The 15,845-nt window shown below is 37.4% G+C and overlaps 2 protein-coding genes across 6 annotated transcripts in view; one reads left to right on the top strand and one right to left on the bottom strand.

The window, feature by feature from the left end:
• The window catches only part of LOC123520207 (tyrosine-protein phosphatase non-receptor type 11-like), a 103,580-nt gene that overhangs the window by 69,803 nt on the left and 17,932 nt on the right, over positions 1-15,845 (bottom strand). The window contains exon 1 of one of the 4 annotated variants that reach the window (XM_045282276.1): positions 950-1,046. The exons of 1 other annotated variant lie outside the window; for it this stretch is intronic. Coding sequence is in view for 1 of the 3 variants with exons in the window: in XM_045282283.1 (XP_045138218.1) it covers positions 558-604 (47 nt within the window). In the remaining 2 variants the exon portion in view is untranslated. Of the gene's footprint in view, positions 1-557; positions 620-949; positions 1,047-15,845 lie in introns of those variants that run through there. 2 more of the 4 variants (XM_045282279.1, XM_045282283.1) reach the window with 2 other exon arrangements.
• Positions 4,652-6,998, top strand: LOC123520211 (profilin-like). 2 transcript variants are annotated; one of them, XM_045282295.1, is made up of 3 exons: positions 4,652-4,808; positions 5,653-5,827; positions 6,503-6,998. In XM_045282295.1, exons 2-3 carry the CDS (start codon positions 5,653-5,655, stop codon positions 6,703-6,705), a joined length of 378 nt encoding a protein of 125 aa, XP_045138230.1. In that variant the 5' UTR covers positions 4,652-4,808; the 3' UTR covers positions 6,706-6,998. The 2 variants fall into 2 exon arrangements, with proteins under 2 accessions (XP_045138230.1, XP_045138231.1); XM_045282296.1 differs by having other exon boundaries at positions 4,660-4,977.

Here is a 15,845-nt window from a genome sequence, read left to right on the forward strand (position 1 = left end):
AGATAATCAACATATCCGTGCACCAACCTGAGTAAATATCTCTTCGTCACCACTACCGCCACGCCACACCACACCACAATGAAGGCTTCGTTCAGTCACCCATCCACCCAAACACTCAACTTCGCAAACAAACTGCACAACAAGTGAATAATTCTCTCTCTCTCTCTCTCTCTCTCTCTCTCTCTCTCTATATATATATATATATATATATATATATATATATATATATATATATATATATATATATATATAACACACACACACACACACACACACACACACACACACACACACACACACACACACCTAAACAAGGAATCCTAACTAGCCCAATCATTGGACTATCAGCCAATTTTGTAATTTTCGGAGTAAACTAAGATAGATAAGGTTCGATTAATCAAAGTAAACTTAGACATAATCGAACCCAACGCAACCTAATCTAACCATACCCAACACCCACAGGTAGCTAGGATGGCTTATCTTCATGCGATACACGATCATTACGTAGCACCACAGTCGTATCGTGAGTCACGCTGTTACCACCGGGGCGTACACACCCACAGAAGGCGTGCGTTACTGCCAGGCATCTGGGCGTGGTAGTCATGCACCAGGCTGGGGGAGGTATTCAGCCCTAGCAGCAGCAGCTAGGAGGCGTCAACTAGGCCGAGACCCGACCAGTCTTGATTAAGGCTTCTATACACTGGCGAGGCTCCCCCACTTGCCTCTACAGCCCCCACTGAGTGGAAATAAGCAATAACGCTGATTTTTTTTTCTTAAAAATAAAAAGTGAATGTAATTACAAGCCACTAGACAATGAATTGTAATCAAGTTGTCACCCATATATGTAAACATATATCCGTGATTTTACAATGCATCACAAACACTCCATGAAAACACTGCTTCACTTTGCCATCTACAAGCAAAGAAGACTGCCACTCGCACAGCTCACTGGTACACGCAGCACATCTACACGTCTCCCTCGACGCTACCTCCCCGAAGGACCAAACAACACTGTAACGAGGAGGGAGGGTGAGAGGGAGGATGGGCGGCGAGGGAGGGCCAGTTTACTCGTACATCCACTGAGAGGGGTCACTGGAGGAGGAGGAGGAGGAGGAGGAGGAGGAGGAGGAGGAGGAGGAGGAGAATGGTAGCAGTGCCTCAATGACACTTTGCAGTAAAGGTTATGATGCCTTCTGAAAGAGGAAGGAAGGAGCTATGGTGAGGGGAAGGAGGAACTAAAAAATACCATGACGTCATTACCTCACATGTATTTCACACTCATCAAAGCACCATGACACACACACACACACACACACACACACACACACACACACACAGTTATGAAAAAGGAAGACGAGAATGATGGCGGTGATGATGGTGATGGTGATGATAATAAGGAGAAGGCAGAGGAGGAGGAGGAGGAGGAGGAGGAGGAGGAGGAGGAGGAGGAGGAGGAGCCAAATACAAAATAAAACAAATACAATGATAGCTATGATTAAATAAAGACCGAAAGAAATAGGAAAGAAAGGAGGAGGAGGAGGAGGAGGAGGAGGAGGAGGAGGAGGAGGAGGAGGAAGAGGAGGAGGAGGAGGAGCCAGTAATGAACCTTAACTGGGACAATCACATCCCGCGTCACCACCACCACCACCAGACGATCCTCAGCACGATTGAAGCCTGACTGCACCAGACTTGTGGCGAGTGATGGTGCGTCATGCAGGAACACACGAGGGCAGGACTGTCAAGCACATCAACATCACCAACACTACCTGCACCACGAGGACGCTGCTGCAGAGAGAGAGAGAGAGAGAGAGAGAGAGAGAGAGAGAGAGAGAGAGAGAGAGAGAGAGAGAGAGAGAGAGAATCCCTATATATCATGAATCTGGAATACTAACGCTGATACATGTACCTAAAAATTTAATGAACATGATGATGATGATGATGATGATGATGATGATGATATAATAATAATAATAATAATAATAATAATAATAATAATAATAATAATAATAATAATAATAATAATAATAATAATAATAATAATAATAATAATAATAAACAGATAGATAAATAAATAAATAAATAAACAAATAAAATCCTAGGGTAACAGCTAACACCAATATCCAAAACAATACGATAACTAAATAAGCGAAGAAAAAAGTAAAGAAACTTTTCTTTAAAGAGGGAAAGAATAAATTGGCAAAGTTAACAAGGACTCGAAGAGGCAGCTATGCAGAAGTCTCTGTTCTGGAACAGTGGTTCCCAAACTGAAGAGTCCAGAGGCCAGAGTGCCGGCCCCAGTGTGTGGTGGGGAGGACAATGCTCGGCACTGCTAAGAAAGACCTCAGTTGATGAACCATTGCTAGATTTTCATAAATATTTGATGATAATTATAAATATTCCTCTTAAATGCCGTATTTTTTGTCATTCGTTTGTTCTGATAACTATGTAACTATTAATAAATAATAAACGATTAGTTCAACGAATGAACGGAAGATGTCTCAATGATACACTTATCTAACCTTTACTTCTAAGTTTGATTTGGTCATAAATTTGCCATGAGTAACGCCTGCAAATCCTGTTTTGCTATGAGGAATGTTGTAAATTGTAATACGCACACATCTTATTTACCGTTATGCAAATAACAGTAATACATGTGTTCGCAATTAGCCACAGTCTTCCCGGAAACCGGCATTTATTACTTCATTCATTTCATTATCAATTTATTCAATGTTTTATTTTAATTTTATTTGTTTTTTTGTTTATCTATTTATCTATATATATGATTTATCAACTTTTCTATATCGGGAAATTTAATACAGGACTTGCCTGTACACTTCAGCGTTGCAAAACATATTCTACAAGGCAATCACACCAATAGCACACTCCAAATGCAACTGAAACGAGCTTTGAGACAGAATTTAGTCAAACTATCCCTCTCCCAAATAAACAAAATATCAGTGAGCCATTTTGGCAGAATTTTACGATGAAACATTTATTACATACCTAAAACCCAGGCAACAAACATTCTTCCACAAGTTTCTCACCTCCAGTCATGAACGACAGAAATAAAAAAAAAGATCATAAATCTTCAGTGACAAGTAATGTAGTCTTTCTTCAGCTCAGCCTCGAATCATGATGGCCTTCATGATCAAGAAAGAGTACTGAGTTAAGAGTACCAGTTATCTTGGTGGCATTGGATAAGTGACTGAGTTGTAAAGTTACTGTAATCTGTCATCATCCACTCTGAAATGTGCACTTCTTTCTCTTTTGTGTGTGTGTGTGTGTGTGTGTGTGTGTGTGTGTGTGTGTGTGTGTGTGTGTGTGTGTGTGTGTGTGTGTGTGTGCGTGTGTGCGTGTAGCTTTACCAAATCGCAGTATCATACCGTGTCTGAGCAATACTGGTGTGGTCATGTCTCTTTATGTCTTTATTTATCTGTATACACTTTTTTTCCCGCACCACCTCTTAATTCTAGTTTCTATATCTGTACATTTATGTGAAATTCGCACTTCTTTGCGTTCTTTTTTTTCAGTTCTTATGTTCCTTTAAATATCGATATGTCTTCTCTTTCCACAACCTATTTTGTTTTTTTTTCTTCAGTAATCTTCATAATAATTAAAGTTCATTAATCTAGTTAATTGTTGGGATTCCATTTCCTTACATTCTTCTTGTTAGTTAAGTGTTTTTCTTTTTTTTTCAACACCGATACTATTATAATTCTCTCTCTCTCTCTCTCTCTCTCTCTCTCTCTCTCTCTCTCTCTCTCTCAAGGGGTTCACCTAACTATGTTATATCTAAGTTTTGGTGTAATCATTGAGGTAATTACCATCTCTATCCACGGAGGGAAAAGAAACCCCAAATCAACACGTAAAGCTTTCAAATTAGTAAATACCTTGTTTAAATGGCCTTTCTTCTTTCTTTTTTTTTTTCATCGAGATCAAGAATGTAAACTTGTGGTATAGGTTATAGCGGTGTGTGACATCCATCTTAGTGGCTTTTCAACTTGTGATAAATCACATTCCTTGTTCCAGGACGAGAAACTGACCAGAGCTTCCACTATTTATCTTCCCCCTTTAATCGATTAACAGCTGAGTAAACTATGCAATGACTGCCCCGTCCGCAATCGAATCAGAGACTTTAGTTTCACATCTACGTAGGGTAACCATGTACCCCGAGGAAGTTGTTTTACTTAAGTAATAACAAATCTTTTCCTTTAATTACTAGTGATGTTGACTGATTTCCCGACTTAATGATTATATCGATACCAGTTCAGTGAGCGTGCATGTCTCACGTGAAAAAAAATTATATATATATATATATATATATATATATATATATATATATATATATATATATATATATATATATATATATATATACAGTGCTATAGGAGATCCAGTATGGCATAAGGGTGAAATGAAAGAGAAAAGAATAATAATGAATGCTCACGACTACTGTTTAAACATTAACAAGTGGTAGAGACGGTGCTGGAAGGATGTGAATGTGTGATAGCAGCAACGGGCGTGGCTAGGATACATCCATTCAACACCATAAAAGGATTCTCTCCTCTCTCTCTCTCTCTCTCTCTCTCTCTCTCTCTGAAGGCTTATTCAGCGTTGTCACATTTTCTAGCTGCCGGGAGTCGCAGTTCTGTAAGTCGGAGAGAGAGGAGGGAGGGGCTTAGCTATCACCAAAATTTCTTATCAGCGGATCCCAGAGGGTGCAAGCTACTGCCATCGAAGTCAGTACACTGCCTTAGTCCGGTCCGCCAGCACCTCTATCTCCCGCTGCACGTCCACAACGCCAAAAGGTATAACTTTCCTTGTGTCATTGGTCAAGGCATCACTTATATGAGTTTTGCCACCTAGTAAAAAGAATACATAACCTTCACCCACAAGAGTACCTAGTAGCTGTGTTGGTAATACACTTACGAGACGAACCGGTTACAGCGAGTCCAATAGGAATCTCTTCCATCTCAGGTTGGAACACTCGAATTCCTGTAAACGTAGTACTGATTTCAGCATGTTCTTTGAAATTATTACATATAATTGTTCAAAAAGTTGCTTATAAGATTATGTAACAACTGGGATACATGACGGACAGAAAAAAGATCCCATGACGCGACGCATGTTGATAGGACGACTATATTATAGCTTAAAAGACATTAAATTTTCCTTCATTTCATCTTCCCAAAAATAACTTTATACAGACCACAGATTGACACTGATCCCTATGTAGACAAATATATATAGATCCTCTGACAGCAGACTTAAGCATGCGGTATCTACTCCTGAAACGGTCAATCTTATCAGGTCTGTTAACTTATCACAACTATAGTCGATAGCGAATGAGTCAACCAACTCCTCCCACGGATTGCTATTTTTCTCCCTTTTATGTGGGATTGCTATTTTTCTCCCTTTCATGTGGGATTGCTATTTTTCTCCCTTTTATTTTTAGTCATACGGCCGTAAGATTAAAGAACATCTTGATAATTAACGATGAACAATAGACACCACCACACTGCTTTATTACCTTATTTTGAACAACTTTGAAAATTCTTCCTATTCATCTTAAAACTGTAATGAACACTGGTATGCCAACACTAACAGCTGTTTGGTCGATGCTCTTTTCACCACTGCTCTCGTCCTTCACAGATGTCTTGGAACAGTTACATCGAAAACCTCATCAGCAGCGGCCATGTTCAGAAGGCTGCAATCTACGGACTAGATGGCTCAAAATGGGCAGCCTCTGAAGGATTCGAAGTTAGTAAAGATGAATTCGATGCAATAAAGGCTGGCTTTAATGATACCAAGAACTTCAGCATGTCAGGTAACTGGACTAGTCATTGTTGGGCTCTACCTTCCTCCATTTCATATATTTCATCCTAATCTGACTGGCAAAAGATGACAATCCCATCCACCTCCTATTTCAAACCATTGAATCAAGAAACACAATGCAGGCGTATGTAACAGTTCTACATATTGATGACGCCAAGTACGTTTTTTTTTTTTTTTTTTTTTTTTTCAACATGGGCATGCTTGAAAATAACTTATTTTTGTTGTTAAAATAATCCACGTGAAATAGCTATGATTATTGGTACCCTTATGATAATAATAATGATGATAGTAAAAACAACAACAATAATAATAATAATAATAATAATAATTCCATGAAATGTATGATACAATATCAACATGTTCACATCAATTTGTGGAGCTCAGCATTCATGATTATTTGTAGAGCATAATAAATAGCATTGATTTATTAGTAAAATAAGCAAAATTATCCCTAGTTTTATATAAATGAATAGTGTAATCATTGGTGCCTCTGGCGACCAAACTAAGCATTCAAATCAATAATTTGTAATTGTAAGTCTTATTATCATTCTTCAATACAAGTATTGCTTGATTACCATATGTTGTAATAAGTGTAAACAATCCTATCAAAATAGCAGTTCAATCAAAGAAATATTTCAAGTAATTGTTCTTCCAAATTTTTCTACAGGCATGCGTGTGGGCCAAACAAAGTTCTTTTTCCTGAGTGGCTCTGATGACATTCTAAGAGGCAAGAAGGAAACAACTGGAGTGCATGTAGCTAAGACTGAACAGGCCATAATTATTGGCTACTATGACCAAGCATCCACATCCAACTTGTGTGCAACACAAGTGGACTGTATGGCTGACCACCTCAAGAAGTCAGGTTACTAGGCAATGACTTACAAAGTGAACTGAGAGAGAGAGAGCGAGAGATTAGACTAAGACCTTCTATAGCATACCAAGTATACCACAAGTTGTGTATTTCTTTTTTTCCATAATGTGACGTCTAAAATACTTGTTTATATCAGTATTTTTCCTACTACTCAAAAGGAGGTCCCAGTTCTTTAACAAGTAATGATGCTAAATGACCATCTTCTAAAGTGAAGTCTATTGAAAAGGTGATTCTTCTCTTATTTTCATCAACAACATAATTGAATATGCAATAAACCCCTATCTTCTATAAATGTTTGGTTATTCTCACCTTTATTACCTAACTGATTTGACTAATTCTAGTACACTGGTATTTACATCAATTGAGCATTTTCAAAAGAATAACCATGATATGCGCCAAAAATTAGTTAAGTGCAGCAAAACACAAACAAGACAATGACATCCAGCAAGGACTGTGAGACACCACACCACAAAATACCAACATATCTCTCATGGTCTCTAAGTGACATGTGTTCTTACATAATACATATGATGAGTAATAAACATATCTATAAGGCTTAGCAGTATTGCCTCATCCTATTCTGCTAATGGTGCTTGTTTCCATTTCTTTCTGTATTATGTATACTGTATTACCAATTTACTTAATTTCTCATTCATACCTACTAGTATATTTTGTTACAACATTTTGTTGTATATAATTTGTTATAACATATTCTTGTATATAATTTGTTCCTTACTGTTTTCTTAATCTCTTCCATTCATCATGCATCCCTTTCTTTTCACAAATTTTAACATTTACATCCCAGCCATTCACTCCAGTACATTATATAGTACCATTTATACTTGCAAGAAAAGCTTGTCTGTATAGAATCTTGTTGTAAAGAACAGTACAGACAAAAAGTACTGGCAGAAATCATTCATTTTCAGTTAGGTTTCAGGAAGACAGTATCATCTTCAGACCCATCAAACTAAAATAAGTTAAAAACTTGTTGGTCTTAATTACAAGTAGGGGTCACCAAGCTAACCTAGGTTCATTTTAGGGTTCTATTAATTCATGAATGGGATTCAATAATTCTGAGCTCTGTTTTGTCATAGACTTTAAACAAATTGGAATTTTCTAACGACGCTATTGCATATACCCTAATATTAAAAAAAAAAAAAATTGGGATGAGTCATCAATCTACTGGTTCTGAAAGATAATTCTTTGTATTAGAAACACCCTCAATCTAAGGTTCCATGATGTAGAACCTGTACAATGTATGCCTAACTGAGCACTGAGAACAAATGAAAGATTATATGACATTCAAACACAAATGCTCAGGCAAAATATATTTACCTAAAAAGAACACATCAAGAAAATTGAGCTTCAATAATCTCTTCACTGTGGGAAATGCAGTGACCATATAACTGTAATGTCATGTACTTAAGTTGTTTGTCACTTGTGGTTGGACTATGTGGAATCAGGACTAATTTCTTGCATAGTTCAATGCATATGTTGATAGTCTCCATTAATAGAATGTTAGTAAATAAAGGTTTCATGCCAAAACTAACCAAATGACTCTAGTCATCTAAATTTATATTTTTTCTTTTTTTATTGGGAAACGATAAGAATTTTATTATAGAGCAGTTATCATGTGTTACAGGAGACAAAACTGGAACAAACATTTTTGTTAAATTATAACTGAAAGTACCCTAGGCTGAGAATATGGGTTACATTAGGCAGCCTGTTTCGTACCCAAGGCTGAGAATACTGTATGGGTTAAATTGGGCAGCCTGTTTCATGTACTTTTTGAGAACCATATCATATTCATGGAGCAGAGCCAGAGATAAATACTTAATATGTGGTAACCAAATCAGACCATTCTACCATCCTACCACCTAATCTCCTGTGACACCAACACATAAACACACACACTATCTTGCAGTAGAGGATAAATGGAAGCCAAACACACACTAAATGTGTCACAAGAGCTTGGTGGTCAGCAATTGCTTTCTCCCACTCTTAAAGAGAAATGCTTTCATATATTTTAATTACTTTTAAACATTGCCAGAACTGTCTGTCTACACTTTCCTTTACAACATAGGATCACGTACAGACAAGCCTTTCTGACAAGTATCCGTTTCACAAAAAGACCAGCCACAGTTCAACAGATTTAAGAAAATAAAAATTTTAGAGAGCTAAAGCAGCTAGGGACATGAACTTCTTTAGTATATATGAGTAATGGTGTAATCCCTAAGCTCTTGTCATTTAAATCAAGTTTAACCCTCTCTGCCTTACGATAACACTTGTTCATTGTTCATTCACTTTCAAGAATTATCTTTATGGTAGATATGTGCAGCAATATTACAACATAAAATAACAACAAAATCAATCTATTACATTACAGGTCTTGGAATGAATACTACACACAAACTAAATTCGCTTCAACTCATTACATCAAAAAATTTTGAGACAACTTTATACGTATACCATACCAAAGGATGCAAAATTTAATTAGCTTCCCAATGAAAGAGCTTGCTTTCTGTTGCAGAAATTAGATAAAAGTAATTAGTTTTCACTTCTCTAAAAATTTTGTGTTTTCTTAATTTGCTTAGATTTTCCAGCAATCATATATGATACAGCTTGCCATGTGAAACTACTAAAAATGAAGATAATGTTTGTAATTACATATCAATACATAAAATACCACTGTTTAGGCAATTTTTCTTTATATTTATATCAAATGCATGGTGATAGTAAATAAATACATCACAGTGCACACCATGTTTTCTCAAAACTTTTCTGTGTTGAGTACCAACTTTATATACTAATAATAATGAGACGTTTTATGAGGAGTGCAGTGATGTCTTTAAAATATTCATATTTGTAGCATTTCCTGAAATATGTTCATCTTTCCACATTTTTCCTTGACTCACCACTAAACAAAAGGGGGAGAGAGAGAGAGAGAGAGAGAGAGAGAGAGAGAGAGAGAGAGAGAGAGAGAGAGAGAGAGAGAGAGAGAGAGAGAGAGAGAGAGAGAGAGAGAGAGAGAGAGAGATTACTGCAGAATATCATTTTAAACAATAAAAAAATCTGCATATGGATTTGAATATTGTTACCATGTGTCACAAGAAGACATATTTTAGTTATCCATTAATATGATTCTTATGCTATTCATGTACTCAGAATACAATTTGCATATATATATCAAATGGGTATATACCAATATATCATAATATACAATGAACCAATGGGCCAAGGAGGATAGAAGTAAATACTTTACAGTTTTTGAAGGAAAAGAAGTAAAAGTACAAGCAAAATAAAGTGATATTTCAGAAAAACCAACAGACCAAACCACAAAAAGAATCACATCAATCATCGACAAGACAAAATCAGGAAGATGCTGTCAGAAAAGTTCAACCTTCAACTAGAACCACTAACCCTTCTTAACATCATGTCACAATCTACAATGTAATTATTGCTGTATAGATTATGTTAACTTTGGTCAACCTTGATTTGGTTTCAGTCAACAAGGTGCCAACATGCAATTTTCTTTCAAATTGCCTTTTTTTGTTTTTGTTTTTTTCCCTATTGGACATTTTCTTGCTTTGCTAGCTGAAGTGGAATTCTAATTTGTGGAATGCCAATTTTTTTGAGGATTCACTGTACTACTTAGTTATTTCTTCACAGGTCAGCAAACCAGTTACATGGCATGGACAAAATAGAAAGACAGACAGTTGGTGGGATGACTGTGGGATGGCAGATCTTTACAATTATTAATTTACTAGTTTGCAACACAGCTTGTAACATTCCACAAATCAGAACAAGACTATTCCTTTTGCATAACAGAGCCACTAGTTTTCATTAATATACAAAATACAGTGGACCTTCAAATTTGGAACACCTCAGACTTGAAACAAAAAATTCAGTCATTTTTACCCTCAGTGTTGGAACAAATTTTGGACTTGGAACAACCTGAAGGCAATCGAAACTGGCAAATCCGCATGACACTAGCGCCATTGACGGAAGGTAAACATCATTTCCCACTTTGTTTTGATTCTGCATTGTGGCCTTACTCTTATTCCCAGCTGCGGTCAGGACATTTGACCCGAGTCACTTAAGTTAACCAGACAGGTTGGTTGAGTAATATTTTGAGCATATAAGTACACTGATCTTGTAACAAACAAAAATATTTCTTAACTACTGTACTGACAAGGTGTAACAGACGTGAAACAAAGAATCCACATAGGGCTAACTGACAATGCTTATGGTAGTGCTGCCACAACCCTGTATATTCTTAAAACAGTAAGTCCTCGTTATACGGTGGTTCTTTATCCAGTAAATTCACAGTTATGGTATTTGGAAATTACTACCCTCGATTCGATATACGGTAAGAAAAATTCACAGATAAGGTATCCGCTCATGTCATCTGAGAGGGCCCAGCGTGGGGGAGCAGGGGTGATGACGTCATCCACGCCACACCTCCCCGCCACTCACAGTACACTCGACCCTCAAAACAACAGACAAATGCGTGCACGACCCTGTCCGTAGATTGCAAAGGTCCGTTCTTTGCAAAAGTATATAAAAAACTGTATAAAATGTACGTAAAATACTGTGTAATCATTAAGAAATCATTCAAGCAGTATTACAAAGCATTAAGTAAGGGTACAAATGCATAAAAAAGCCGTGGTAAGCACTGGACAATGTTCGCTGTTGGTTGAAAACGCACGGACTGAAGATTAAACATGGCGGCCAACAGCTGATGACACGACCGACCCGCCACCTACCGGACAATAATTTACTGGGAACGGACAATCGCGCGCATTTTAATATTCGTCCGTAGATTAAACCGGACTCCAGAATTTGTCCATAGTTTCCGAAATCCGTTGATGGGAGGTCCGTTGTTTCGAGGGTCGAGTGTACTGACTTCAACTTGACCACCCTTGAAGCCTGTTATCTCTTCCTCTTCCCCCCCTTTTTTTTAACTGCATTACATATTACTTACATGCATTACTAATTAGATGAATAAATGGAATATTAAAGGGTCTATTGTAAGCACAAATATATTCATAATAATCATGGCAAACATTTAAAGCCTACTACCAGCAGCGAACCATGCAGCAACTGATAAAGGGCACAGAGGGGCCTGGCATGCCCACTATCAGTGAATGGTGGAAGTCGTATAACATCAAGCACACCTTAGATAACATCAAGTCATCTTGGGACAAAGTGAAGACATCTTCCATGAACTTGGCATGGAATAAAGTATGGCCAGAATGCGCACATGACTTCCCAGGCTTCGCAGAAGACGACATCAGTGCAATCAGAAATGACATAGTAAATCTATGCCATAGGGTTGGCTTCGATGAAGTTGATGATGATGATGTTCAAGATCTTTTGGAAAGCCATGCTGAACCTCTCTCAAATGAACTTATAGAGCAAGACAAGGCATCACAGGAGACAGAAAAAGAGGTTGACGAGGAAGAACCTGTGCATGGCCTGGACATCAAAACTCTTAGAGAATGTCTCGGTAGTATCGAAAAAGCTCTGGAAACCCAGAAGGAACGTGACCCAAATCCTGCCAGGAGTAGCAAAGTGGCTCATGATGTAGAGAAAAGTGTCAAGATCTATCAAGAAATCTATGATGAAAAAACAAGAAAAACCAAACAGTCCTCCATCTACTCGTTCTTCAAGCCAGTCAGACATGCCATCCCTGTCACCCCTGCTGACCCTGCTACAGCTGGCCCTTCCACATCCCCTGCTTCCTCCATATCCTCTTTCTTCAAACCAGTGAAACGTTCCAACTCTGCTACAGCTTGCCCTTCCCCCACATCCTCTTTCTTCAAATCAGTGAAACATGCCGACCCTGCTACAGCTGACCCTTCCACATCTTCTTCCGACAGTGCAGACGATGACGTCTTATCCTCGTCTGCACACTAAGCGGAAGATGAGTAAGGGCTGAAATCCCTATTGTCCCTTAGCCTCAGGAGGGACATCATTTGATAGAATACATGGCGAGTGAAAGGTAAATAAAAACGTTTTGTTTATTTCTTTTGCACAGTACTTTACATTCTTTTTTTTATGACGATTTTCATGTACACTCGACCCTCGAAACAACGGACCTCCCATCAACGGATTTCGGAAACTACGGACAAATTCTGGAGTCCAGTTTAATCTACGGACGAATATTAAAATGCACGCGATTGTCCGTTCCCAGTAAATTATTGTCCGGTAGGTGGCAGGTCGGTCGCATCATTACCTGTTAGCCGCCATGTTTAATCTTCAGTCCGTGCGTTTTCAATCAACAGCGAACATTATCCAGTTCTTACCACGGCTTTTTTATGCATTTGTACCCTTCCCACGAGTGCTTAACCTGTCCAAAATGCCTCCTAAACCTAGTAAACCAGTGAAGCATAATCAAAAGGCTCTTCCAGTGGCTACTAAGCTTGAACTAATACGAAAATTAGAAAATTTTACGTATTTTACATACATTTTATACAGTTTTTGACGTACTTTTGCAAAGAACAGACTTTTGCAATCTACGGACAGGGTTGTGCACGCATTTGTCCATTGTTTCGAGGGTCGAGTGTATTTTAATTTCTGTAGGGGTGACTTTTGACGTGCTGGAACGCATTCCCTATTATTACATGTTATAATGAGTTCGGTATACGGTAATTTTGATTTACGGTAAGGTTTCCAGGAACGCATATGTACCATATAACAAGGACTTACTGTACCTGGTTAAGTGACACTCACCATGAAGCTCGCCACCAAAAGGTAAATAATACTTATTTCACAAAGTTCAATTCTTATCTATTTAGGTAAAAATTTGGAGACTAGGAACAGAATAAAGTCATTTACATAACTGGTGTAGCCTTATGATGGTAGCCACTCATGTCTTCATTATTATTATTATTATTATTATTATTATTATTATTATCATTATTATTATCATTATTATTATCATCATTATTATTACTATAGGACTGTATTGTGCTTATGTAGTATATGCCTTGTATATGCCTTGTACCCGTATCCTCTATGTTTTCATTATTATTATTATTATTATTATTATTATCATTATTATTATCATTATTATTATCATCATTATTATTACTATAGGACTGTATTGTGCTTATGTAGTATATGCCTTGTATATGCCTTGTACCCGTATCCTCTATGTTTTCCTGATCACCTCGGCTTATCTCTCACTTGCTGGTAGTGTCTTATGCCACTACACTCTTGTACACTCCACCCTTGTTATTCTGGATCTGGCTGGATTAATACACTGTGTTGTCCACACAGTGTTTGTAACTTAGACCTTAAACCTTTTGAACTGTTGAGTGTTAGTCAGGTGTCCCTACCTGGAACAGCATCAAATGCAAAGATCACCCAGAAATAACCATCTGTATTAGTATGCACATAATGCCAAGGCTCCCTTGGCTTCCCATACTATCATCTATGTGTGCCATGTAGCTCACAACCAAAAGGTAAATAATAATTTACTTAGGCAAAAATCCAGGGTCTTAGAACAGATTAAAATTATTTACACTGTTTCCTATGGGGAAAATGGTTTCGGACTTGGAACAATACGGACATGAAACAGCCTTCTGGAACTAATTAAGTTCTAAATCTGAGGGTCAACTGTATTTCTGAGACATGCTCTACCTCTGTTGAGAGATAACTATATCCATATTATTTGGCTTCAGCAGAAAGAACTTCTAATGCATGCTGTGACTGTGAAAAATGCCATAACATGGTGAATTGGACAACACACTCTAAATGCAATAGCAATACTGTGTGGAAATGCCAGACAGAAGAGTACACAAAATATAAAGATGACAGTAAGTACATGGACAGGACTATTTTTAGTCTATTCTAGAAATTCAATGCACAAGAGGAAGTAATGTTATGTATCTCCAAAGTGAATGTATTGTACAAACAACAGGGGTGGCGGTGGCAGTAATGAATACTACATTACTGCAGAGGCTGGCAGCTGTGGTGGCCTGCTCTCTCTCTCTCTTCCCTGTCAGTTGCCAAACTGGCATCACTATGGATGGGAATGGCAGTGGCAATGACAGTGGTAGCCCACTGGCTCTCACAAGTCAGTTGCTGGCAAGTGGTAACAACAGCTCACTTATTTCCCCACTCATTAGTGTTACCCGGCCACAAGTTACACTTCTTAGAGGCTTGTTACAGCCTAATCTTACAATAGGCTTTGGTTCCCAACAATACAATATGACTTGAAAAACAAACTGACCACCATGTTGGATGGGATTCACATCAGCATACTGTGCTTCACCAGCAACTTGACTGTACATTAGTGATCTAAATAATGGAATCAATAGTGATATCTGTAAATTTGCAGAAAACACGAAGATAATTTGGTCAGATCCTACTTTCCCTATCTTCACTTCCATTCCAAAGCCAAATGCTGCATCTATGTGCACAATGATTTAACTTGCTCTCGTGCACATGCTTTTGAATCTTTTGAAATTTCCACCATCTGGCTAAAACTACAGAGCCACTCTTAAAATAAATTTATCTATGCTGTACTGTATACCTTTCATCTAATTCCTCTGACCATAAGAAATTTTTTGACTACTTAGATTCTAAATTTACTGCAGTGTCAAATCCATGAGACTCGAGAACCCTTCCCAAAATTTCCATTTCAAGGATATATGATTGTTATCATTATTATTATTATTACTATGTATTATAATTATCATTATTATTATTATTATTATTATTATTATTATTATCATTATTATTATTAATATTATTGTTATCAGAGTGATTCAATGACCTGGTAGATAGCTGCTGTGGTGGTGAAGAAGATGGATGATAGTGACAAGAATGTCTAGATAACGCACTAAATACAGTACAATAATAAATAGTAAGAAATTTACTTATAATTTGTGATCATCTACATAATCTTTACATAGCATAACATAAAGTAAAAGTTTCTTCTGTAACAGTAAGACAAGTACTAACGATTACTTACTTTAACGGACACTGATTTAATGGATTTTCTTACTTAATAAACCACAAAATCTTAACAGACAAATACCAAGCAACAGACATTCTGTCCATTGTTGAGTAGATTTGTCCAGTGTGACACCAGCTTTAGAAATGTAAAACACCTAAAATAACAGTAAAC

The sequence above is a fragment of the Portunus trituberculatus genome, chromosome 46, assembly GCF_017591435.1.
Source record: "Portunus trituberculatus isolate SZX2019 chromosome 46, ASM1759143v1, whole genome shotgun sequence".
NCBI classification, from domain to species: Eukaryota; Metazoa; Arthropoda; class Malacostraca; order Decapoda; family Portunidae; genus Portunus; species Portunus trituberculatus.